This window comes from Podarcis tiliguerta, assembly GCF_965153285.1.
Source record: "Podarcis tiliguerta genome assembly, chromosome: 9".
Classification (NCBI taxonomy): Eukaryota; Metazoa; Chordata; class Lepidosauria; order Squamata; family Lacertidae; genus Podarcis; species Podarcis tiliguerta.
This window is the reverse complement of record NC_139542.1, coordinates 2,276,147-2,303,388: the sequence shown is the minus strand read 5'-3', so window position 1 is coordinate 2,303,388 and position 27,242 is coordinate 2,276,147. Positions and strand designations below refer to the sequence as shown.

The 27,242-nt window shown below is 51.2% G+C and overlaps 1 protein-coding gene across 1 annotated transcript in view; it reads left to right on the top strand.

Annotated features, from left to right (window-relative positions):
* VAX2 (ventral anterior homeobox 2) overlaps positions 1-20,390 on the top strand; it is a 60,211-nt gene extending 39,821 nt beyond the window's left edge. The window contains exons 2-3 of the mRNA XM_083398641.1: positions 1,173-1,360; positions 19,596-20,390. Of these exons, the coding sequence (XP_083254767.1) occupies positions 1,173-1,360; positions 19,596-20,081 (674 nt within the window). The 3' untranslated portion in view covers positions 20,082-20,390. The remainder of the gene's footprint in view (positions 1-1,172; positions 1,361-19,595) is intronic.
* Positions 20,391-27,242: the final 6,852 nt, after the last annotated feature.

Here is a 27,242-nt window from a genome sequence, read left to right as displayed (position 1 = left end):
GCAAAGGTGGCATTTTTCCACCTCCGTCGTACTAAGCAGTTGGTCCCTTACCTTTCTCGTCCTGATCTGGCCACAGTGATCCATGCGACGGTCACTTCCATGCTTGATTATTGTAACTCGCTCTACGCGGGGCTGCCCTTGAAACTGACCCAGAAACTTCAGCGGGTGCAGAATGCCATGGCGAGACTCTTTACGGGGTCCTTGCCACGGGATCACATTCATCCAGTGCTTTACCAACTGCGCTGGCTTCCGGTGGAGTACAGGATCAGGTTCAAGGTGCTGGTTTTAACCTTCAAAGCCCTATACGGCCTAGGACCCACGTACCTACGGGACCGCCTCTCCTGTTATGTCCCATGGAGGACCTTAAGGTCCGCAAATGACAACACTTTGGAGGTCCCAGGTCGCAAAGTGGTTAGACTGGTCTCCACTAGGGCCAGGGCCTTTTCAGTACTGGCCCCGACTTGGTGGAACGCTCTGCCACAAGAGACCAGGGCCCTGTGGGACTTGACATCTTTCCGCAGGGCCTGCAAGACAGAGCTGTTCCGCCTGGCCTTTGGTTTGGAGTCAATCTGACCCTTATGTTTCCCTCCCCTTATGGTTTTGATCTATGGGCTACTTTTAAAATGAGGCTGCATTTTAAATTGCATTTTAAATGCAATTTATTTTAAATTGGGTCCCCCCCCCCTCATGTTTTTACTGTGATTTTATTGGTGTTAGCCACCCTGAGCCCGGCTCTGGCCGGGGAGGGCGGGGTATAAATGAAATTTATTTATTTATTTTTATTTTATTTGTTTATCCATGGACATCAAATGAAGCTGAATATTGGAAGGTTCAGGACAGATAAAAGAGGCAGAGGAAGCACAGACTATAGAACTCCCTCCCACAAGAGGCCGGGACATTGAAAGAGGGTTAGACAAAGTCATGGAGGAGAGGGCTGTCGATGGCGACTAGCCAGGATTCCTAGGCTCTGTCATCCACAGTTGGAGGCAGCCCTGCTTCTGAACACCAGTTACTGGAAACCACAGAAGGTGGTCTTGCGTTCGAATCCTGCTTGCTGTTTCCCCAGGGTCAGACCCTGTGAGAACAGGATGCTGAGCTGGATGGGCCACTGGCCTGATCCAGCGTGGGCTCCTCTCCTTTTCCGATGACCTCCCCTTTGCTTTTGCCCCCAGATGCCAAAGGGACCATCCGGGAGATCGTCCTTCCCAAAGGTCTGGACCTGGACCGGCCGAAGAGGACCAGGACTTCTTTCACCGCTGAGCAGCTCTACCGGTTGGAGCTGGAGTTTCAGCGCTGCCAGTACGTGGTGGGCAGAGAGAGGACGGAACTCGCCCGGCAGCTCAACCTCTCCGAGACGCAGGTGAGGGATGAGTGCCTTTGCCGAAGAAGGCATCACTCTTTTCCACCCCACACTGATTCTTCCCCTCCTCCTTTTCATTCTCTCTTCCTCCTTCATTCTCATTTTCTCTCTCTCTCTCTGAAATATACTCGGAGTCCTGGAGTGATTTCAAGCTCTTTATTGCACAATCTTTATTGTGATTGAATTGAGCCCCAAACCTCAGGCTTTTATAATAATAATAATAATAATAAATTATTATTATTATTATTATTTGAAATATACTCAGAGTCGCAAAGTGATTTCATGCTCTTTATTCAGCTCATAGTGGTGAGGAGGAATGAATGAAAGTCCCCTCAAAGTATCTGCTTTATATACATTATTTACACAATGGGCTGCACATGATTGGCTAATTCTGGAATTCTACTGTAAGCCAATCAGGTTGTGGATTCACTTATATCTGGAGCATGATTGGGTGGTTCCTGCCAACCAATCAGACTGCTGCATTGTTCTAGGACCAATCAGACTGATGCATTCTGAATCCTATTGTTCTAGGACCAATCAGACTGCTGCGATTTGGATCCTATTGTTCTAGGACCAATCAGACTGCTGCAGTTTGGATCCTATTCAACTCAGTACATAACACCCCTCCCCTCTAAGTTCCAGTCCTGCCCGGGAGGTCACATTCATAGTCCTCGAGGTACGCCGGCGGCCTACGTGTGCGTTGCGGCCTGTGGTGTTCCCTGGTCCGGGGTTCAGGTTCTGGCTCGTGTTCCAAGGATGCTGGCTGTGATGGGCCTGTTTGGTCTGGCGCAACCGGCTCGCTCAGTCGTGGTTCTGGTTCCGGTGTCCTTTCGGCCTCGCGGGTCCTCTCTGTATTTACTGATTCTGCCTCTCCTGCTGGCCCCTCCTGCTCTATGGGCCTCACTGCCGCTCTGTTCCCTTGGGACTCCTCTGACCTTTCCTCCTCCTGGTTTTCTCCCGGGAATCGTCGCCGTATCTGGTCGCAGTGGCGGCGCCAGCATTGCCCCCCATCCGTTAGCACCTCATACGACACGGGGCCAGTGACCCTGGTGACTGTGGCGGGTACCCATGCTGGGCCTGCCCCAAAATTCTTTGCGTACACTGGGTCCTGGGCCTCGAAGGTCCGGGGGTTCCTGCCTTCCCCCACCACTACCTCATCCTGAGCTCTATCGGGGTGAAGGCGGTCCAATCTGATTGCAAGGCGCCGACCCATTAGTAGTTCAGCGGGGCTCCGGCCAGTCGTTGAGCTGGGGGTGCTGTGCTGTGCTAGGAGGAATGTGGCAAGGCGGTACTCCCAATCCCCTTGCGTCATGCGGCGAAGGGTGTCCTTGGTGGTCCGCACCATGCGTTCTGCTTGGCCATTGGTGGCAGGGTGGAATGGCGCCGAACGGATGTGGCGGATGGCGTTCTGCGCTGTGAAGGTTTGGAATTCTCCTGACGTGAATGCAGTCCCGTTGTCTGAGACGAGAGTGTCAGGGAGCCCGTGGGTTGCAAACAGCCTGCGTAGTACCCGGATGGCTGCGGATGTAGAAGTGGACGGTACCAGTGCGACTTCCAGCCATTTGGTGTAGGAGTCCACCACTATGAAGAATGTTTTCCCCTGAAAGGGGCCAGCAAAGTCCACATGCAGGCGTGACCATGGTGCTCGGGCGGACTCCCAGGACTGGACTGGGGCCCTTGGGGGATCTGGGCGGGATTCTTGGCAGGCCTGGCAGTGTTTGACCCAGGCCTCTATGTCTCCGTCGATCCCCGGCCACCACACATAACTCCTGGCCAGGGCCTTCATTCTTACTACCCCTGGGTGTGTCTCGTGTAGGGCTGTGAGGACCCTTTTGCGGAGGGGCTGGGGAACAACGACCCTGCTTCCCCATAACAGGCACCCCTTGTGGGCCGACAGTTCATGTTTGCGGGTTGTGTAGCCAGCGAATTCTGGCCCCGGGCTGTTGCTGGGCCATCCCCTCCACACCCAGTCCAGGACCCGGGAGATGACCCTGTCTTTCTTGGAATGGTGTGCAACTTCTTGTGCCTGAATGGGGCGGTCGGGAAGCAGCTCCAGGCTCATAACCTCTTGTGCAGGTGCTGGGTCGGGGCCTGTTTCCGGTAGTGGTAGCCTGCTGAGAGCGTCTGCATGGCCCATCGCCTTCCCAGGTCGGTGAATCAGTGCATACTGGTAGCTGGCAAGGAAAATTGACCACCTGAGGACGCGAGGAGACAGCACTTGGGGGGTCTGCTTTTCGGGGGCAAACAAGCCAAGCAACGGCTTGTGGTCAGTCACCACGGTGAAGGGCCGCCCGTACAAGAAATCATGGAATTTTTTTACTCCCTTCACAATTGCCAGCCCCTCCTTGTCTATTTGTGAGTAGTTCCGTTCGGTTGCGCTGAGTGTCTGGGAAAAGTATGCTACTGGTACCTCTCTTCCATCCGGGAGCTGGTGTCCCAGGACAGCGCCAATGCCATAGGGTGAGGCGTCGCATGCTAGCACCACCGGCAGCCTCTCGTCGAAGTGTGCCAAGACCGAGTTTGAGACAAGCAAGTCCTTGACTGCCTGGAATGCAGCCTCCTGGCGCTGGCCCCACACCCAAGGGGCCCGCTTGTCCAGAAGTCTGTGTAGGGGCTCTGCTACCGCCGCTTTGTGGGGAAGGAAGGAATGGTAAAAGTTCAATAGTCCCAAGAAGGCCTGAAGTTCAGTCTTGTTCTTGGGCACTGGGGCATCACAAATGGCCCGTACCTTGTCCCCAGTCGGGTGTACCCCTTCTGCGTCCACCATAAATCCCAGAAAGTCCACCTGAGGCACTCCTAGTAGACATTTTTCCCTCTTCACCTTGAGACCCGCCGTCTGGAAACGGTGCAGAACGGTGCGGAGGCGGTCCTCAAACTCCTCTGGTGTGGGCCCGGCAATCAACACATCATCGAAGAAGGGGGTGACTCCAGGAATTCCTTTAAGGAGAGAGTCCATTAGGTTCTGGAATATGCCTGGTGCCACGCTGACGCCGAATTGCAGCCGCTTTACCCTGAACGCTCCTCTGTGCGTCACAATCGTCTGTGCCTCTGCTGTGGCCTCATCTACTGGCAGCTGTTGATATGCTTGGGCCAAGTCCAGCTTGCCAAAAATTTTCGACCCAGCCAGGGTGGCAAGGACATGGCTGACCACTGGCACTGGGTATGCATGGGCCGTGAGGGCCTTGTTTATGGTACATTTGTAGTCTGCGCAGATGCGGACCGAACCATTAGGCTTGACGGGTGTGACGATTGGGGTTTCCCAGGGGGCATTAGGCACCGGCTCCAGCACTCCTTGCTCCACGAGCCGGTCCAATTCCTCGTCTATACGGGGTTTCAGGGCGAACGGGACCCGGCGGGCCTTGAGCCTGACTGGTCGTACTGCGGGGTCAAGCTGTAGAGCAATGGGGGGGCCCGTATACTGTCCCAATTTCCCCTCAAAAACCCCCGGAAATTCCTTGCATATGGTGTCCACGTCCACTTGTAAGCTAGTGTTGTTCACCCCGGTGACGGCTAGCCCCAGTGGTCCGAACCATGCCAATCCCAGTAAGCTAATGTAGGGGCCCTTGACCACAAGCAAGTCCAGTTGCCGCGTCCGCCCTCGGTATTGCACCCTGAAGGTCCCCACCCCCATTGTGGGGACCTTACGTTTCTGGAAGTCCCGGAGGGTGAATGGGGCCGGCCTGAGTTTGGGACCCCCAGTAGGACACAATTTCCTTAAGGTCCTTGCCGAGATTATGGATAGATTTGAACCCGTGTCAAGCTCCATGCGGCATGGGGCCCCCTCTATCTGTACCTCTACATAAATTTTCTCTACGTTGGGGTGGGGCAACTGGTATACCTGGAAGTCCGTGAGCTCCGTTGAGTTGCCTTGGTGCGTTGGGCCCCGGGACCTGGGGCTCTTGGATTGGTCATCTGATGCCTGGCGTCGGGTGGGCCGAGCCCGACACACCCGGGCGATGTGCCCCGATTTTCTGCACTGCCTGCACTCTGCGTTGCGGAAACGGCAGGTCCTCCTCTCGTGACTTTCTCCACAGCTTGCGCAGTTCCCTCCTTCTCGTCGAGGCAGCTGTGGTATGTGGGCTGCTTGAGTGCGCTGCTGTACTCGGTGCACCTCCTCCCTGTTGGATCCTGAGTCGTCGGTGAGGTCTTCGTGGTGGACCCTCGGTTGGGATGGCTGGCTCGGCCGTGCCTCTTGCGTCGACTTCTCAGCAGCTTCCGTTGCCAGGGCCTCCTCCAGAGCGACCTGGAACGTTAGGTTCTTCTTAGCGTAGAGGCGTCGTTGCAGCTTCTCATCCCTCAGGCCACCGACGAGGCGGTCACGAAGCATGTTCTCCAGCTCTGAGAAGTTGCAGAACCGGGCAGCTTGGCGGAGAGAGGTCACAAACCCAGTTATGGTTTCCCCAGGGGCTTGCCGCTTTGCGTAGAAGGCATTTCGACGAGCCACCACTGAGGGCTGTGGCGAAAAGTGCCCCTTCAGCTGTTCCATTATTGTTTTGTATGGAACTGTAGCGACGTCTTCAGGTGCAAGGAGAGCCCGGGCGATTTCAAACGTCTCCTCTCCGCAGACGCTGAAGAATATTGCCCTCTTCTTGGCATCTTCTTCATCGGTGACCCCTTTGGCTTCTAGGAGGAAGGTGAAACGAGAGGCGTACGCTTCCCAGTCTCCAGATGCTGGGTTGAACGGCGAGAAGCTGCTGTTGGTTGCCATTCTGAGTTCCTTGTGTCCCGGAGCTGAAGCCTGGATACACGGTGCGAGGCAGCGGTGCGGCAGGTGGCGGTGCTGCGGTGCGGTGTGTGGCAGTCAGCTCAGCGGGATCCCACCTTCGTCGCCAGTGAAATATACTCAGAGTCGCAAAGTGATTTCATGCTCTTTATTCAGCTCATAGTGGTGAGGAGGAATGAATGAAAGTCCCCTCAAAGTATCTGCTTTATATACATTATTTACACAATGGGCTGCACATGATTGGCTAATTCTGGAATTCTACTGTAAGCCAATCAGGTTGTGGATTCACTTATATCTGGAGCATGATTGGGTGGTTCCTGCCAACCAATCAGACTGCTGCATTGTTCTAGGACCAATCAGACTGATGCATTCTGAATCCTATTGTTCTAGGACCAATCAGACTGCTGCGATTTGGATCCTATTGTTCTAGGACCAATCAGACTGCTGCAGTTTGGATCCTATTCAACTCAGTACATAACATATTATTATTATTATTATTATTATTATTTATACCCCGCCCATCTGGCTGAGTTTCCCCAGCCACTCTGGGCGGCTCCCAATCGAGTGTTAAAAACAATACAGCATTAAATATTAAAAACTTCCCTGAACAGGGCTGCCTTCAGATGTCTTTTAAAGATAGGATAGCTGCTTATTTCCTTCACATCTGAAGGGATGGCGTTCCACAGGGATGCCACTACCGAGAAGGTCCTCTGCCTGGTTCCCTGTAACCTCTCTTCTCTCAATGAGGGAACCGCCAGAAGGCCCTCAGAGCTGGACCTCAGTGTCCGGGCAGAACGATGAGGTTGGAGAAGCTCCTTCAAATATACAAGACCGAGGCCATTTAGGGCTTTAAAGGTCAGCACCAACACTTTGAATTGTGCCCAGAAAACGTACTGGGAGCCAATGCAGATCTCTCAGGGCCAGTGTTATGTTGTCCTGGCGGCCACTCCCAGTCACCAGTCTAGCTGCTGCATTCTGAATTAATTGCCGTTTCCGGGTCACCTTCAAAGGTAGCCCCACGTAGAGCGCATGGCAGTAGTCCAAGCGGGAGATAACTAGAGCATGCACCACTCTGGGGAGACAGTCCGCGGGCAAGAAGGGTCTCATCCTGCATATCAGATGGAGCTGGCAGACAGCCGCCCTGGACACAGAATTAACTTGCGCCTCCATGGACAGCTGTGAGTCCAAAATGACTCCCAGGCTGCGCACCTGGTCCTTCAGGAGCACAGTAACCCCATTCAGGACCAGGGAATCCCCCACACCCACCCACACCCTGTCCCCCAAAAACAGTACTACTGTCTTGTCAGGATTCAACCACAATCTGTTAGCTGCCATCCATCCTCCAACCGCCTCCAGGCACTCACACAGGACCTTCACCGCCTTCACTGGTTCTGATTTGAAAGATAGAGCCTCTCTAATATACATTATTTACACAATGAGTCCCGTCTGATTGGCTGATTCTGCTTTCCTCCTAAAGCCTGATTGGTCTTTTCCTGTAGGCCAATCAGTTGTTGCATTCTAGGATCCTGCTTGCCTATTGTTCTAGGATCCAAGCTTAGTACATAACACACACACACTCTCTCTCTCTCAGCTTTCATGACACAATGGGACTCTTTTGGCTTATTTTGAGCTTTAGCAAGCAACAGATGTCGCTTTGACTGCACCAGTACCCACAAGACACTCAGCATGAGTCACCTCAGGCAGGAAACTGGAGTCATGTGGCTGTGTGGTGTAATGATTAGAGAGTGCTGGACCAGGACTTGGGAGAGACCAGGGGGAGGGGAATTCTGTTTGGTCACAGAGATGCTGTATAAAAGCATCTTTTTGAGTGTCCCATGCCCCTAGCACTGGAAGCCTGTCCTGAGGGCTGAGTCCTGTGGTGCCCAGAAGCAAATGAGCTTCTGGATCGTGCGAAATACTCGGAATCATAGAATTGTAGAGTTGGAAGGGAGTTGGAAGGGAATGCAGGGATCACAGCTAAGCAATCCCTGATTTATGGCCACCCAACCTCAGCACCTAGGACTTGCCGATCGTCAGGTCGGCGGTTCTAATCCCCGCGGCGGGGTGTGCTCCCGTTGCTCGGTCCCAGCGCCTGCCAACCTAGCAGTTCGAAAGCACATCAAAGTGCAAGTAGATAAATAGGGACTGCTTACCAGCGGGAAGGTAAACGGCGTTTCCGTGTGCTGCGCTGGCTTGCCAGATGCAGCTTGTCACGCTGGCCACGTGACCCGGAAGTGTCTGCGGACAGCGCTGGCCCCCGGCCTCTTAAGCGAGATGGGCGCACAACCTCAGAGTCGGACACGACTGGCCCGTACGGGCAGGGGTACCTTTACCTTTACCTTTAACCTCTGTTTCCAAATGAAGGAGAGTCCATTACTTTCCAAGGGAGTCCATTCCACTGTCAAACAAGCCCCCCGCCCCCTAATGTTCAGACAGAATCTCTTTTCTTGTCATTTGAATCCATAATAATAATAATAATAATAATAATAATAATAATAATTTATTATTTATACCCCGCCCATCTGGCTGAGTTTCCCCAGCCACTCTGGGCAGCTCCCAATCAAATGTTAAAAACAATACAGCATTAAATATTAAAAACTTCCCTAAAGAGGGCTGCCTTCAGATGTCTTTTAAAAATAAGATAGCTGCTTATTTCCTTGACATCTGGTGGGAGGGCGTTCCACAGGGCGGGCGCCACCACTGAGAAGGCCCTCTGCCTGGTTCCCTGTAACCTCACTTCTTGCAATGAGGGAACCACCAGAAGGCCCTCAGAGCTGGACCCATAGTTGAAAAGAAGGGATCAGCAGCCTCACCTGTCCCAGAGACAGTCTACGGGATATCTAACAATCCGGGATAGCACCGGGAAGCAGTGGGAAACAGCGCTGGAATAAGGGAATATCCCACAAAAAAAGGGAAGCTATGGCTGGACCTCAGTGTCTGGGCTGAACGATGGGGGTGGGGATGCTCCTTCAGGTATACAGGACCAAGGCCGTTTAGGACTTTAAAGGTCAGCACCAACACTTTGAATTGTGCTCGGAAACATATCCATTGGTTCGGGTCATCGCCTTGGGATCAGCAGAAAACAAGCTTGCTCCATTTCCCGTGTGAGAGCCCTTCAGATATTTGAAGGTGGTTCTCATCACCCCACAGTCTTCTCTTCCCCCAGGCTAAACATCCTCAATGCCCTTAAACGTAAGGCTTGCTCTCCATCCCCTTTATCACTTTGAGGAAGAAGCAAAAGGCCCCATCTCACTGTGGCACCAAACACATTTGGAAGGTGTTTTGCTGTCTGAGGACAGTAGAACACTTAGAGCAGGGGTAGGCAACCTCAGGCGCGGGGGCCGGATGCGGCCCAATCGCCTTCTCAATCCGGCCCGCAGACTGTCCAGGAATCAGCATGTTTTTACATGAGTAGAATGTGTGCTTTTATTTAAAATGCACCTCTGGGTTATTTGTGGGGCATAGGAATTCGCTCATCCCCCCAAAAAAAATATAGTCTGGCCCACCGCATGGTCTGAGGGATGGTGGCCTGGCCCACAGCTGAAAAGGTTTGCTGACCCCTGACTTAGAGCCACCCATTCTACATAGCGTCATGAATCCTACCGTACTTCAGTGCAAGCAATGGGGCACTGCGCTGCACCCTAGGGAGACCAGCAGGGTAGAGGACAAGGTACAGCTACCTTCTCCAACAAAAGGGTCTGGTCAGAGAGCTCAGGAGGAAGAGCCACCCAGCCTTTAGTGCCTGGGGCAGTTGGATCACTCTGCCTAATGGTAGGAACTGCCCTCTGCATTTTTGTATGTAGTTAAGTCCTCAGCTGCATCTCTGGTAGAAGCAGGGATTTATTTTGGTTGATTGCTTATTCACACGCCAGTTTTTCCTCCAAGGAGCTCAAGGTTTTCTCCCTCCCAGTATGTTTCCACCCCCATCGTTCAGCCCGGACACTGAGGTCCAGCTCCGAGGGCCTTCTGGTGGTTCCCTCCCTGCAAAAAGCCAAGTTACAGGGAACCAGGCAGAGGGCCTTCTCGGTGGTGGCTCCCGCCCTGTGGAATGCCCTCCCACCAGATGTCAAAGAGAAAAACAACTACCAGACTTTTAGAAGACACCTGAAGGGAAGTTTTTAATGTGTGACATTTTAATGTATTTTTAATCTTTGTTGGAAGCCACCCAGAGTGGCTGGGGAAATCCAGCCAGATGGGCGGGGCACAAATAAATTATTATTATTATTATTATTATTATTATTATTATTATTATTATTATTCCTCCTTATTTAACCTCCACAACAACCCTGCCAGGTAGGTTAGGCTGAGAGGAGTGACTGACCCAAGCTCACCCTGTGAGCTTCATACCCAAGAGGGGATTCGAACCCTGGTCTCCCAGGTGCTAGTCCGTAACTCTAACCACTATCCCATGCTGACTCTTCAAAGGATGATGGAGAGGGTGGCCCTGGAGAGATGCTTCCAGGCAGAATGTGACTCTAGTCAGCTGAGCAGCCCCAAGCTGGCAGAAGTCACGTTCTTATGATGTCGGAGCAGCTTATTTTATTTATAGCTGCACAACGAAGTCTGCTCTGTTAAAAATTAATCGCAATAATAGCAATTAACAATTCATTACCATGAGCAACAGAGATGATGGAATGACACTTTGCATCTTTCACACACCCTGTGGCTTCCTACATGGCAAAACTCCCGCAATGTGGAAAGGGCTTTCATGCAGGAATTGCACTGAAATCAGCACTCAGACCTGAACAAGCAGGGCCTTTGCTGCTTCGTCATGTGTGGAAAACGTGCAGCTTCTTAAAGCATCTTTATGTAGATAAGAGCCAAATAGCAGGCAGGTACAGATCTACTTGCAGATTTCATGTGACTCGATGGGTATCTGCATAGGAACGTATGGCAGATCATAAGAATATAAGCCAAGCCTTGTTGGAACATGGGATAAGAACGGCTTATGGGCCGGTAACTGGCTGAGGATCAGGAGGAAGAAAATTTGGGCATCTCCAGATTGCAGGGCCTTGCCCCCCCCCCCTTTTTCTTTTTTTTTTTTCTTTTTTGCTGCGGGAGTGGGGGGATATATTCTGCAATATGTCATAGATGCAATAATAAAAATGCATTAGTGGTGGATTAATACTGACTCATCCACACTTCATTCCATTTTATTAGTTGCTTTGTGACGCTCCCCCAAGGTTATTGTGCTATTGCTTCCTGGAGGGGCTCTTTTGCACTGTAGAGCAACAAAAAAATAAGCTGGATCATTTATGGTGGTAGAAAAGGTTATGGGTTTTCAGCAGCAAGTTAAGAGAAATGCGCTGATTGGAAACAAAGCAGTACAACAACCACTCTGGAATGTTTGCAGTCACAAATGGTATTGAAATGGATGTTGCGTATAACCACCCTCGGGTTACAGGACCTCCAGGTTTGACTCTCCGGGTGGGTGAGAATGTATTTAACTGAAGAGGAGGAGCTGGCTGCAAATTATAGGGGGTCTGCCCTCCTTTGCTCCCCTCTCCCAATTAACCTCCATCTCCAGAGGTCTCCTCCCACAATATCGCCAGGCTTCAGGTTTGGGCCCTGAAATTTCAGGGTCTGGGCTGCTCCAGACCTGGCAAGCCTAAAGCACCCTGGTATCATCATGAGCACAAATAATCATGAATGCATGATGAATGGGCACCCCCCAGGGACCCTAGGAATAAATGGGCAGTACTCACAGCCCTGCTGGATCAGGCTAAAGGCCCACGCAGTCCAGTATCCTGGACTAGGCCAGATACCTATGGGAAGCCCACAAGGAGCCCCTGAGTGCAACCGTGGTGTAAGAAGTGGGGTCTCTCAAGGGGCCTGAACTGGAACTGGTCGTTGTTAACTTGCTCATGAATGACCCTGGAGTCAGGGGTTGGCTGTGAGGTGGCCAGGCTTGCTGATGACCCCCCAAATTGTTCAAGGTGGTAGGAAGAAAAAGGGGACTGCGAGGGGCTCCGAAAGGCTCTCTCCCTAGTGGGTGAAAGGGCATTAAAAGGCCAAAAGTGGTTCAATTGGGAAGAAATTGTTCCCATCAGGACAAACACCCCTAAGATCTCAAATAAACACTGATCAGGTCTGAGCTGGCAGTGACTGACCAGGAAAGGAACCTTGGGGTTTGGGTGGGCAGCTCAGTGAAAACGGTGACCCAGTGTACTGCAGCCGTGGAAAAGGTGAATTCCAAAATACTGGAGCGTTAGAAAAAGTTCAGAAAAGGACAAGTGAGGTTGTTGTTGACGGTGGCACTATGGGCCCGACGGACCAAGAGGAAGACTGACAGGCCGGCCCCTCCCTTCCTTCACCTGCACCGGTGCCATGAAGTGGCTGTTCAAGGAGGACCACACGCTGGAGAACCGCTGCGTGGAGTCCGCCAAGATCCGGGCCAAGTACCCTGACCGCGTCCCGGTGATTGTTGAAAAGGTCTCAGGCTCTCAGATTGTGGACACTGACAAACGGAAGTACCTGGTTCCATCTGGCATAACTGTGGCTCAGTTTAGGTGGATCATCCGGAAGAGGATTCAACTGCCGTCTGAGAAGGCAATATTCCTTTTTGTAGACAGGACTGTCCTGCGATCCAGCCTGACAATGGGGCAGCTTTACGAGAAGGAGAAGGATGATAGTGGAGAAAACACCTTTGGCATCTGGTTGCATCTCCTTCCCTCTTGTGTCTTGTAAATAGCCTCTTGTTTGTGATCATGACCCCGGGGCACATCCTGCAACTGTCATTGGGTTGATTTAATATATGGATAGATTTTTGTTAGCCTGGTAATTTGTTGTTGTTTAGTCGTGTCCGCCTCTTGATGACCCCCTGGACCAGAGCACGCCAGGCACTCCTGTCTTCCACTGCCTCCCGCAGTTTGGTCAAACTCATGTTTGTAGCTTCAAGAACACTGTCCCACCATCTCGTCCTCTGTCGTCCCCTTCTCCTTGTGCCCTCCATCTTTCCCAGCATCAGGGTCTTTTACAGGGAGTCTTCTCTTCTCATGAGGTGGCCAAAGTCTTGGAGCCTCAGCTTCAGGATCTGTCCTTCCAGTGAGCACTCAGGGCTGATTTCCTTCAGAATGGAGAGGTTGGATCTTCTTGCAGTCCATGGGACTCTCAAGAGTCTCCTCCAGCACCAGAATTCAAAAGCATCCATTCTTCTGCAATCAGCCTTCTTTATGGTCCATCTCTCACTTCCATACATCACTACTGGGAAAACCATGGCTTTAACTATACGGACTTTTGTTGGCAAGGTGATGTCTCTGCTTTTTAAGATGCTGTCTGGGTTTGTCATTGCTTTTCTCTCAAGAAGCAGGCGTCTTTTAATTTCGTGACCGCTGTCACCATTCTTCCCCTTCTATTTGCCAGGAGGTGATGGGACCAGTGGCCATGATCTTCGTGGGGGTTTTTTTATGTTGAGCTACAAACCATATTTTGCACTCTCCTCTTTCACCCTCAATAAAAGGTTCTTTAATTCCTCCTCACTTCTGCCATCAAGGTTGTGTCATCTGCATATATGAGGTTGTTGATATTTCTTCTGGCAATCTTTATTCTGGCTTGGGATTCATCCAGCCCAGCCTTTTTTTTGTATGATGAATTCTGCATATAAGTTAAATAAGCAGGGGGACAATATACAGCCTTGCCGTACCCCTTTCCCAATTTTGAACCAATCAGTTGTTCCAAATCCAGTTCTAACTGTAGCTTCTTGTCCCACATAGAGATTTCTCAGGAGACAGATGAGGTGATCAGGCACTCTCATTTCTTTAAGAACTTGCCTGGTAATTTATGAAAGTTTTATTTCCCCATTGCACATTGTACTCATAGCTGTAAATTCCATAGTCTCTCTCCTCTGGGACACATATACTGACATTATTTAAATACTGAGGCAAGGTAGTTGAGGGATTAAAGTGAGGGGGGAGGGGGATTTTGAAATGAAGGTTTGACTAATTATTCATTATTACAGTTTCATAGTAAGGGCGCTTCTAGATTGTTCCAAACAGTCTCAAGATGCTAGTATGTTGATTTTGGCTAGTGTCTTCCCCTTGATGAATTTTGCGAGAGGAAACTGATTAAAATTCCTCTCACAAAAAAAGAAAAAGAAAAGGACAAGCGAAATGACCAGGGAGCGACTCTCCTATGGACAGATAAGCCTACCCCAACCTTTGACCTGGAAGCCCAGTTTCCCAGAACCTGCCTCTGTCTGTCTGTATCTCTGTGGTGGGGAACTGTGGAGAGGGCTAACTGTTCTTGAACTCGGGTCCCAGCCCAAGGTGCAACGCCTGTGCCCCCTCCCCACCGGATCCGGAGCTTGAGCAAACACTTCCTTTGAACGCCTCTGCTCACACAAACCGGCCTTTTCACATGCCGATCAAAGCAGGCTTGGGAGCCTCGCAGTTACGGCCGACGCTGTTTGGGGTTGCAGTTCCAGCTTTTGTTTCTCCCGAAGCCAGGAGAAAATGCACTGGGGCTGCCTCTGTGTGTGTGTTATTTGTGCGATGGGGGTCATTTCAGAGCGCCCCCAGCTCAATCTTCCTCCCCCCCTCCCACGATGGCTGATGTGGTTTTATTCCTCCACCCAGACCCAGTTAATTGAGGGGATGGGGGAAGTAGGGTGAAAGGGGGGAGATTCAGAGCTTGGCTGCTGATGGAAATAATTATACGCCCAGCCTTTCTCTCCAGTTCCCCCGGATGCCTAATTAAGTCTTCTCACTCTGACAAGACCCTTTCTAAAAAATAAAATAAATGTCTCCGGATCCAGCTTTTGTCATTGCGACGACAACAAAAAAGGAGAAACACCAGGCTGGAGCTGGCAGCCTCTGCCTTGGTCTGCCGTAAGACAATGAGCGGCAGGTGGCTTTCCCCCTCCCTGCCCAATCAGGGCCCCCAGGTGATGCCCAGAACGCCAAATGTGTTTTCCTTTCTTCCGGCGAGAGGCGATGGGCGGCGTGAGGCCACCAAACGTGTTGAGAGAGCGCCAAGGAGGCAGGAACAGAAGCCGTCGCCAGCAGTGTAGAAGCCAAACCGCCCAGCTCATGCTGGGGAGAACAGAAGACGAGAACCCGCTGGACCAGGCCATTGGGGACACATCAAGTCCAGCATCCTGTTCTCACAGTGGCCCACCACCAGGCGCCTGTGGGGAACCCGCCAGAGCATTCTCTCCTCCTGTGGTCTCCCGCAACAGCCAAGGGCAGGCAAGAATGCTTGAATTCCCAGGCTTGATTCTCAAGAGTCGCCAGGTTGGTGGCCCGGAGCCAGAAATAAAGGCCTGTGGATTAGCTGCCAGGTGAAATGGTGTGATTCCTTGTATGTGAAGTCTACTCGAGGGGAAGAGGTTCTCTATAGATGGGTCAGATGCCCTTTAATCCAGGAAATTAAGTTTGAAAGTTGCTGTTGAGTTCAGGTCATGTTTGCATGCTTACGGTAGCGAGAAGAAGAAGAAGAAGAAGAAGAAGAAGAAGAAGAAGAAGAAGAAGAAGAAGAAGAAGAAGAAGAAGAAGAAGAATTAAAAAAAAAAATTATTATTTATACCCCGCCTATCTGGCTGGGTTTCCCCAGCCACTCTGGGCGGCTTCCAACACTAAAATACAATAACAATAACCTATTAAACATTAAAAGCGTCCCTAAACAGGGCTGCCTTTAGATGACTTCTAAAAGTTTGGTAGTTGTTTTTCTCTTTGACATCTGGTGGGAGGGCGTTCCACAGGGCGGGCGCCACCACCGAGAAGGCCCTCTGCCTGGTTCCCTGTAACTTGGCTTCTCGCAGGGAAGGAACTGCCAGAAGGCCCTCGGAGCTGGACCTCAGTGTCCAGGCAGAACGATGGAGGTGGAGAACGCTCCTTCAGGTATACTGGACCAAGGCCATTTAGGGCTTTAGAGGTCAGCACCAACACTTTGAATTGTGCTCGGAAACGTACTGGGAGCCAGTGTAGGTCTTTCAAGACCAGTGTTATATGGTCTTGGCAGCCGCTCCTAGAGAATAGGATGTTGGACCAGATGGGCAATTGGCCTGATCCAGCAGGCCTCTTCGTATGGGCTTCGGTTCATCCTGACTGCGCCACTCATGAACCTCCCCCCCCCCCATTCCTCTCTCCCATGTAACTAACCCCCTAGGCAGCGGTTCTCAACCTGTGGGTCCCCAGATGTTGTTGGACTACAACTCCCATCATCCCTGAGCTCTGGCCTTGCTCGCTAGGGATGATGGGAGTTGTAGTCCAACAACATCTGGGGACCCACAGGTTGAGAACCACTGCAAGCTTCCCCTTCTCACCCCACACAAGTGCTAAACTGACTTTTCCTCTTCCCAATCCCCTTTCTACATGCAAATCCGGGATTGTGACGTGGCGTTACAGGCCCACCAATAGGGGCTGTGCTCTCACTTCATGCAAATCTAGGATTGCGACGCAGCACTGCAAATCCTCCAAGGGGGCTGCATGATGACTGCCTTACGTTTTTATGTATATAGGAAGAAACATACTGGTCTCATCAAGGAATCTCATTGGGGAAGGGCCATAATTCAGTGTGAAATTCAGAAGGTCCCAGGTTCAGTCATGGGAATGGAAAAAGCTGCCTTCTACTCATTCAGACCATTGGTCCATCAGGATCATCCACAGTGATTGGCAGCAGCTCTTCAGGTTTTCTCCTAGCCCTACCTGGGTTTGAACCCAGGAGATGCTTCCTTCAAGGCAGAGGCTCTGATACTGAGCCGTGGCTCTTCCCATCTTCAGTTGGGGCTGGGCATGTCCCCTGCCTGAAACCCTAGAAGGCATATGCATAGGGGAAAGTGTTTTCTCCCTCTTTAATAACATCTGAACCGCAGACATCCCATGAAGCTGAATGTTGGAAGAACGGGACTGATGAAAGGAAGTCTGTTTGGTGTTCAACATCATGCCCTGATTTCCTCCTGCTCTCTCAGGCCGGTTGCCACTTGACAGAAATCTCTACTTAGCCACTCTTGTGCCGTCCGAGTGGTGGGCTTCTCCTCTTCCCCTCGGGGTGTGTTTGTGTGGCCCAGTCCATTTGAAACACAAGTCGAGTCTTTAGAGCATCTTCCTTGGCCCCTGCCTCTCTCCTCTTCCACCATCACTCGCCCTTTCTGGAGTCTCTTACAATCCTCTTTAGACCTCGTTGACTCACTCAGATTAGTGTCGCCCAAGCCCTATTTATAGCATCACAAATCCCACAAGCAACGGTGGTTTTGCCACTGATTCGTCGGGCTGCTGGCTGCTCTGTATCCAGCAAGGCCTGGTTCATGGAACTCAAACCCCCAGTTTCATGGAGATTTACTTAATCGTTGAACTTTTTTCTTTCCTTTTCATTATTTATAAATTTTATTGGTAATTTTATTTACAACGTAACATAAACCCCTCAATACAGAACTCCACCCTCAATAAACATGAACATAACATACAATGAGTACAACATACAACAATACGAACAACCAAATAAAAGACTTCCTTTATCCTGTATCTGGCCTCTTTATTTACTTCTTAAAAGCTGTTTCCTTTATGAGTAATTATTAAGATTTTTCTAATTATAACTTAAATATCCACAAAGTCTTCTGCAGACAGGAGGGGCAAGGATCCTAACTGCTAAAAACTGGGGAAAAGAAACTGCGCCAACAAAAAAGGAACGGCAAGACTAACTGTTAGAGTATATTGAACTGGCTAGATTAACAGAGGCAGTTAGAGATCACACTAGACAAGAGATTCAAAAAGCATGGGGGAAATGCAGAGAATACCGTATTTTTCGCTCTATTGGACGCAGTTTTTCCCCTCCAAAAATTGAGGGGAAATGTGTGTGCGTCCTATGGAGCGAATGCAGGCTTGTGCCATAGCCGCGCGCAACCCCTCCGGCAAGGAGAGGCTGCACGGGGCTATGGCTTCTTTAGCCCTGCGCAGCGTCTCCTGGCAAGGAGAGGCTGCACGGGGCTGAAGGGGAAGGCAAAACAGCGAGCGGGATGGATCCCACTCGCTGCCTTGCCTTCTTCCATAGCTGCGCGCAACCCCTCTGCAAGGAGAGGCTGCACGGGGCTATGGCTTCTTTAGCCCCACGGAGCCTCTCCCAGGAGGGAGAGGCTGCACGGGGCTGAAGGGGAAGGCAAAACAGCGAGCGGGATGGATCCCACTCGCTGCCCTGCCTTCTTCCATAGCCGCGCGCAACCCCTCCGGCAAGGAGAGGCTGCGTGGGGCTATGGATTCTTTAGCCCTGCGCAGCGTCTCCCGGCAAGGAGAGGCTGCACGGGCTGAAGGGGAAGGCAAAACAGCGAGCGGGATGGATCCCACTCGCTGCCTTGCCTTCTTCCATAGCTGCGCGCAGCCCCTCTGCAAGGAGAGGCTGCACGGGGCTATGGATTCTTTAGCCCCACGGAGCCTCTCCCGGCAAGGAGAGGCTGCACGGGGCTGAAGGGGAAGGCAAAACAGCGAGCGGGATCCATCCCGCTCGCTGCTTTGGCTTGTTCCATAGCTGCGCGCAACCCCTCTGGCAGGGAGAGGTTGTGTGCAGCCTGTACGCTGCTCTTTGGGGCTTGGGGGGGGGAATATTTTTTTCTTGATTTTCCCCCCCTTAAAACTGGGTGCGCCCTATGGTCCGGTGCGCCCAATGGTGCGAAAAATACGGTACTTCACAAAACAGTGCCCTAAAATACATACCTGGACTTGTTTCAATTAATCGTTGAACTTTATACGCTGCTTGATTGCAAAAACAACCGCCGCCACCACTTCAAAGCGGTTTGCAAAAAGGATAAAACAATAAAAATTATAAATAGGAAAAAATGGAAGCATAAATTAAGACATCTGAAAAGTTAAAATAACAATAGGCTAAGGCGGCCGTGGAGGTGGCGCATGGCGGTGGCAAGGAGTAGAGGCCAGGCACCCATGGGTACCCACAGCAAACATTTTGTGGGGGCCTGGGTCTCCAGGGCCCCCTGGAGATGGCACCAGTGGCTCCATCTTCCCTAACAGACCTCCCCCACCTATATTAAAGGTAAAGGGACCCCTGACCATTAGGTCCAGTCGCAGACGACTCTGGGGTTGCGGCGCTCATCTCGCTTTAGTGGCCGAGGGAGCTGGCGTATAGCTTGCGGGTCATGTGGCCAGCATGACTAAGCTGCTTCTGGTGAACCAGAGCAGCGCACGGAAACACCGTTTACCTTCCCGCCAGAGTGGTACCTATTTATCTAGTTGCACTTTGACGTGCTTTCGAACTGCTAGGTGGGCAGGAGCAGGGACCGAGCAACGGGAGCTCACCCCGTCGCGGGGATTCGAACCGCCGACCTTCTGATTGGCAAGTCCTAGGCTCTGTGGTTTAACCACAGCAGCGGCAGCAGGAGACCCCATTAGCTAAAGTGGTGCTTCAGGTTAAGAACAGTTTCAGGTTACGAACGGACCTCCGGAACTTAACCTGAGGTACCACTGTATTGGTTAATTTTTCTAGTAGGGATAGTGTTGACGGGATTCAACATGGGTGCTGCTATGTGACCTCCTCTCACCTCTCTCTCTCTCTCTCTCTCTCCCTTCCCAGGTCAAGGTCTGGTTCCAGAACCGCCGCACCAAGCAGAAGAAGGACCAGAGCAGGGACTCAGAGAAGCACGCCACTTCCACCTCGGAGTCCTTTGCCACCTGCAACATCCTGAGACTCTTGGAGCAGGGGAGGCTCCTGTCGGTCCCCGGGGGGCCCCCCAGCCTGCTCTCCCCTGCCCCCAACCCCGTCGGCAATCCCTCCGGAAACGGGTCCTCGATGGGCGCGTCAGGGAACACTTCGCCAGGCCTGGGTGGCGGGGGCAGCCCTCCGGGGACGGGGGCCTTCAGCTTGCAGGTCCCCTCGCTGGCCGCCCCCTCGGCGTCCCCTCGGCTGCCGGCGGCCCCTCTTTGCTTTGGCGGCCCTTTGCTGGGGACCCTCCACGAGCTCCCCAGCGGATACGCACTGGGCACCTCCGCCTTTGAGCCTTACACGCGGCTGGAGAGGAAAGACAGTGGTGCGCTAGCCAGCAAGAAGCCGAGCCCTTAAAGAAGAGAGATGATTAACGATCATTCATTCATTAATTAATAATAACGACGACGAAGAGAAGTGTCAAAAGGACGCCCCCCCACGCCGCCGTCCCCCTGACCGCCCGTCCTCCCACCCCACCTCACACTGAGTCCCACACACCCAACCCCACCAGGGGCTTCTCTTTCGCAAGGGTGTGTGTGTGCGTGCGTGTGTTCGAAGACTGTTTACCAAATGTCAACCATGTGATGTGTGCCTCTGCGTGCGTGCCTGGGTGTGTGTGCGTGTGTGTGCTCCTTTCACGGAAATTAAACGACATCGACAGACAAAGCTGGCTTGGTATGGTGACTCCTTTGGCAAGGGCATTTGGACGTACACAGGGTTCGTAGGGTTCTAGAGCTGGGCGGCAGTGGGGTGAGGGGTACCCGAGGGTCATCAAGTCCAACCCCCTGCAAAATGAGGAGGGGGAGAGGGAAGAGGCAACTTTACCCAGAATGAGGAAGTTGGTAAAAAGGAAGTTGAGAGGCAAAGCCATTGGGGTCAAATCACTCCAAACGGCTGTTGTTGTTTAGTCATTTAGTCGTGTCCGCTTCTTGGTGACCCCCTGGACCAGAGCACGCCAGGCCCTCCTGTCTTCCGCTGCCTCCCGCAGTTTGGTCAAACTCATGCTGGTAGCTTCGAGAACACTGTCCCACCACCTCGTCCTCTGTCGTCCCCTTCTCCTTGTGCCCTCCATCTTTCCCAACATCAGGGTCTTTTCCAGGGAGTCTTCTCTTCTCATGAGGTGGGCAAAGTCTTGGAGCCTCAGCTTCAGGATCTGTCCTTCCAGTGAGCACCCAGGGCTGATTTCCTTCAGAATGGATAGCCTTCCAAAAGGCTAGGGAGCTGTTTAAGAACACAACATTAGAAATTCAAATTGAGTGTACATTGGAGCAGGAAAGGGACCATTGAGGACACTGGTATGCTTGATGAAGAGGGTCAAAAAACCATTAGAGGCAAGAAGGCTTCCTTCAAAAAAACTGAAGTCTTCTTCTGCAAAAAGGAACACAAAACTCTGGCGAAAAGTGTAAGCCGGCAATGGCGGATGCACCCAAAGACTTTGAGGAATTGCTGAAAGCATTAAAACCAACAACTAAAAGTTCCTTCAATATATTAGCAGCAGGAAACAGTTGGCGGAATGGGCCCTTGGATGGGAAGGGTGTCAAAGTGGCCAAATTCTGCTTGCTGGCTTCCCATGGGGGCATTTGCTCAGTGGCGTAGCGTGGGGGGTGCAGGGGGGGCCGGCCGCACCGGACGCAACATCTGGGGGGGGCGCTCGCAGTCGCAGTGCTAAAATCCAGGGGTTAGGGGGCACAAATTACTTGCCTTGCCCCGGGTGCTGACAACCCACACTACGCCACTGCATTTGCTTGAGAACAGGAGGCTGGACTGGATAGGCCCCTTGGCCTGATTCTGCATACTTCTCATGTTTTTGAGGCAGCAATCACAGCAAAATGGCAGGGTGTGCAGGCCGTCCTCAGGAGGTTTCCCCTCGGCCCATATGGACCCAGGTTAGGGCATTTGTGATTCTCTCAGGATCAGTCTGCACAAGCGCTAGAAACCCTAATCCAGCCCCACCCCAAACCTTTTGTCCTCTGGATGTTTTGGACTACAATTCCCAAGCCCAAAACTCCTTGAGAATGACAGGTTGGGAAAGGCCCTCTCTCCCATTCCCCAAGAAGCAAATGGCTTCTCTTGGCCTGCTGTCAACAGACCAAGGGGCCTCGGTTCACGGGCAGAGCACCTGCTTGGAATGCAGAAGGCTGAAGGTCAAATCCCCTGTGTTTTCAGTTTGAAGGACCAGACCGAGTGTAATGGGGAAAACCTCCAGTTGAAAACATGGAGAGCTGCTGCCAGCCAAGGCCGGCAGTACTGAGCTCGATATATAATGGGGGACAGTGCATTGGAGATCCCGCATTGCAGGGGGTTGGACTAGATGACCCTCAGGGTCCCTTCCAGCTCTACCATTCGATCGTTCTATGTTGCCTAACCTGGTGCAAGCAGCTTCCCATAGGGACCTAGCTCATTGGTAGAGCACGTGCCCTGCCTGCAGAAGGTCCCGGGTTCAGTACCTGGAACTTCCAGATAGTGCTGGGAGATATTCTTGCCTGAAATTCTGGAGAGCTGCTGCCAGCCAGTGTAAGACAACACTGAGCGAGATGCACCAATGGCCTGACTCAAGACACCTTCCTGTGTTCCTATACAGCACGATTGCATCATGCCCGGGGGTTCCATTCTGGAGATGGCACATATACCCAAAAACACCACCCGAGTTTCCTGCTCTGGCTCCCCTCTGGTCACCCTGCCTTCCGCCCTATCAGTCCTAACAGGTGTCAGGAGTGAGCCAGCACTAAATCACACCGAGCAAGTTGGAGTTAACTATTATCAAAAACACACTGTGTACAGACTTGGCTGAGTGTCGGGCCAATGAACACAGCAGCTTATCCCCAGCTGGTCTTGCTCCATGGATCAGTTGCTAAGACAAAAGGTCCCAGCTTTCCCACTGTTGTCTAAGTCCCCTCCTCTCCAGGGTTTTCCCCAGGCAATCGGAGACTATGCCTGCCCGCAGCTAACTTCTCCTCCGCCCTTTTCATGCCTCTCCTGGTCCTGGGAGACCAGCAGGGATGGGAGCTGGTCTCAGCAGGAGGGGGAGACACCTGTGACTCTTCCTCATCCAGACTTCTCTCTGCCTCCTGGCCTCCCTCCTCTCCTGCTTCAGCTTCTGCCTCTAAGTCTGTACTTCTCTCTGCAACAGACTCTACCCGCTCACTAAACCCTGTTACCCCTTCAGCTTCCGACACCTGGTTCAAGACTGTGTTGTGTGGAAAGGGGCCTTTAACCCTTTGCTCTTGCTGCCATCCTGATTTGAATCTGCTCCCCTCCCCATACCAGATACTTGCAATGGGAGGAAAGGGCCCAAAAAATGTTTAATGCCCTGCCCCTGCCAGGTTATGCATTTTTCAAACATATCTATATGTCGCTTTTGCATAGCAGAACCAGACTCAAAGTGGCACACAGAGAATCAAATATAGCAACAATTCAAGATAGTGCATTAACAGTTACAAAACAGAACAGAAAAGCACGCTAATGTCAACAAGGCAAACAAATATCTCACGTTAAGAAATGCTGGAACACTAGTGGCCACTAATTTGGATGGCTTTAAAAGAGAATTAGACAAATTATTGGAGGAGAGGGCTGTCGATGGCTGTGGGAATGTTCAGGGATGCAGGAGAGGATATATTGTTTCATTATATCCTTTCCAGCTTGTGTTAACAAGTTCTACAATTTAGCAGAGTAACATTCCCCTTTTTGCACAGTGGATGCGTTTGCTTAGGCTCGCTAAAGCCTCTAAAATAAGTTACCAGGTAACTTTCCCTTTAGTCCCTCATAAAAGAAATAGACACGACACAGTCTTCTATAAAATTATAAAAAGAGTTTACTCACTCATTCTGTTCACAGATGGATCCCAGAAGGCAGACTTAAGTTACAAAAGTAATATATCTGGAATGTATCCCACAAGGCAGTCTTTCTCAACCTGTGGGTCTCCAGATGATTTTGGCCTACAACTCCCATCACCCCTAGCTAGCAAGGTCAGAGCTCAGGGATGATGGGAGTTGTAGTCCAACAACATCTGGGGACCCACAGGTTGAGAACTGCTGGGAGATAGTCTCTTTGTCCTCTGCCAAGAGAGCATCTTAGGCTAAGCAGATCTTGCTTCTTTGATGAATGTAGTCAGAGAGAGAGAGATGGCGGCCAGTCCTATGCTTTTGTTACCTGCACAGGTGAGGCCACGCCCACCTCTGGTCACATGTACAGGAAATCTGTCCCAGCCTAGGAGGAAATAGGAAGTTCCGACTGGCTGGTCCAGACATCCCCTTTTTATGTCCACTCTAGGGATGTTGTACTTGACTGCTCTGTGTTTCACATCCCACAATGGCTCCTAGCCAAGATGTCTGTGTCTTGCCCTCTGCAGTCAGTAGCAGCATTGCTCCTGAACTCCTGTTGCTGGAAAGGTCAGGATGGGAGAGTTGCTCTTGTGCTTTTCTGCTTATGGGTTTCCCATGGAAGCATCTCCAGAACAGGATGCAATGTTAAATGAGCTGTTGGCCTGATCCAGCAGGCTTTTCTTATGTTCTTATGAAACAATGCCTAGCCCTAACAATACAGTATGACACATACAAACAGCAGCAAAACCAATACCCCACACAGCAGGGTGTGGGGCAAGGCAAGTGGAGGAACTTGCCCTTGGTGGTTCCAGCAGACTCTCCCCAGTAGCACACTCGCATCCTGGGGCAAACTCTGTAACAACTTCCATGCCTACTTGGGCCCTAATCCTGGCATCAATTGCTGGATACCACTATCAGGCTCTGCCTTGCCTCTCCATTTGTGCTGCAATCTCTGCCCATCACGACGTATCCATTTTCCAAATCCTTGCCCCTGACAAGCAAGCTGCAGTTTCATTATACATTCATCCCATCTTTTATTTATACTAGGATCGCTGCCTTGCCTGTCTAAGGAAAGTCGATGCGAGGAAGCTTACTGTGACTTAAAATAAAAAAGAGGAGAAAAGCAATTCGAAATACAACAAAACATCAGGAACCAGCAGGGAAGTAACACGGTAAAAGGTGTAGAGCACACACACAGACGCACCTGCAGAACCTTCCTGGGTGATGCCCAGGGGCTGATGGGAGTTGTAGTTCAACAATGGCTGGAGGGCACCAGGTTGGCACAGGCTGAGCTCATCAGTCTTTACTTAGCTGGTACCTATTTTGGGGCAAGGTGAGATAACCTATTTGAGTCAGTTTGAAATCAAGATCCTGCTCCACATCCCAGGAAAGACAATCTGAAGGGGAAGCGCAATGTCCCAACCTCAGTTATTTACCTATTTTTATATATTGCATTCCCAGCCCACCTTTCTCTGCAAGGAGCTCAAGATGGCACACACGGTTCTTCTCCCTCCACTCCTCCCATTTTACCCTCACAACAGCCCTGTGAGTAGGCTGGGCAGAGCGACTGTGGCTGGCCCAAAGTCACCTAGTGAGTTTCAAGGCCAAGTGGGAATTTGAACCCTGGTCTCTTCCAGGCCCTAGTCCAACACTCAGCAGGGCTGCTGCCAACTAACCAGCCAGATGGACGCTTGGTCTGGCTCAGTACACAGCGGTTTTATTTGAGGGATTTCACTATATGAGAAGTTCAGGAGAGCCCATGAACATTAAACCTGTTTCCTTCCATGCTCTCTCTTGTACCTCTCCATCTATCTCACCCATAAAGGTCTACTACATCATCATCATTTTGCAATCTTGCAAAGCGTGTATACAAATACTTTGCAGACTCCCATCCTCAGACTCCCATCACCTTCTTCTCTCTGGGTAACTCAGGACCATCCATTCATTCATGTAACAATATAGAATTCAAAAAGGGACGCGGGTGGCGCTGTGGGTAAAACCTCAGCGCCTAGGGCTTGCCGATCGCGTGGTCGGCGGTTCGAATCCCCGCGGCGGGGTGAGCTCCCGTCTCTCGGTCCCAGCTCCTGCCCACCTAGCAGTTTGAAAGCACCCCTAAGTGCAAGTAGATAAATAGGTAAAGGTAAAGGTACCCCTGCCCGTATGGGCCAGTCGTGACCGACTCTAGGGTTACGCGCTCATCTCGCTCAAGAGGCTGGGAGCCGTCGCCGTCGGAGGACACTTCCGGGTCACGTGGCCAGCGTGACAAAGCTGCAACTGGCGAGCCAGCACCAGCGCCGCACACGGAAACGCCGTTTCCTTCCCGCTATAAAGCGGAACTTATTTATCTACTTGCACTTAGGGGTGCTTTCGAACTGCTAGGTGGGCAGGAGCTGGGACCGAACGGCGGGAGCTCACCCCGCCGTGGGGATTCGAACCGCCGACCTTATGATCAGCAAGTCCTAGGCACTCAGGTTTTACCCACAGTGCCACCCACGTCCCTAAGTAGATAAATAGCGGGAAGGTAAATGGCGTTTCTGTGTGCTGCACTGGTGCTGGCTCGCCAGAGCAGCTTCGTCATGCTGGCCACGTGACCCGGAAGTGTCTCTGGACAGCGCTGGCCCCCGGCCTCTTAAGTGGAGCAGCAGAAAACAAGCTTGTTCCATCTTCCCTGCGAAAGCCCTTCAGATATTGGAAGATGCCTCTCCTGCCATCATCTTACATATCAACGCAAGTTGTGTTTCACTTCAGTTCACATGTGTCACTTATAACTAGAGGCCATCACCATATAAAACTGGGAAGATGGACTTTATCTAATGAGATAAATAAATTGGCACAACTCAATAAAGCCCTGGATGTTGACCCAACTAGTTAAATGACTGCTAACTAGATAAATGACTATTAGGTTCAGCTTGACTGGTCACATTCCTAAATTTTAAATTCCATTATACCAGGTTCCCATTTCAGTTCTTTATGGGCAGTATCTTAAATATAATTAACAGGATGCACACAAATAAAATAAAAGATAGCTGAAACAGCCGGCCTTCTCCAGTAGACTCTTACATTTGCCTTATAAAATTTGGCTCTTGCCATTAAGGAGTTTGTGATTCTTCTCAATACAATATTATTAAAAACCAAACAAACAAACAAACAAACAAAAAACCAGTTGGGGACCATTTTTAAAACATCTGATGCCCTTTTAAAACATGTCGTGAAAGGGAAGATTATTAGGTTGTCTTCATTTTTGTTATGTATTTTGTGTTTTACATTGTGGTTTTGTGTTGTGAACTGCCCTGGGATGTACGGGTATAGAGTGTTATACAAATTGAATGAAGAAGAAGAGGAATCTCTAGTTTTTCCAGATTCCTGGTTGTAGAGAAGACAGGACATTTATCTGACTCAAACAACCAAAATGGCTTTAGCAACAGTCCCCTCCCCTGCATCTCTCACATGGGGCACTTCCTGTCTGTCTCTCTCTCTCTCTCTCTCTCTCTCTCAATGAGGGTCCCAATGGGTCAACAGACTCTGGGCAGCTTATGAGCAGCTTAACACCTTTCACTGCCCCCCCACCCTGACTCTCACCCAGAGGGGCATGAACTGTTCACCCACAACATAAGCCTCTCACCATTGTTCTGAACAGCAGCAACAGAGCAAATGAACAAGGGAGAGGAACAGTCCCGGATTTACAGAAACCACCCCA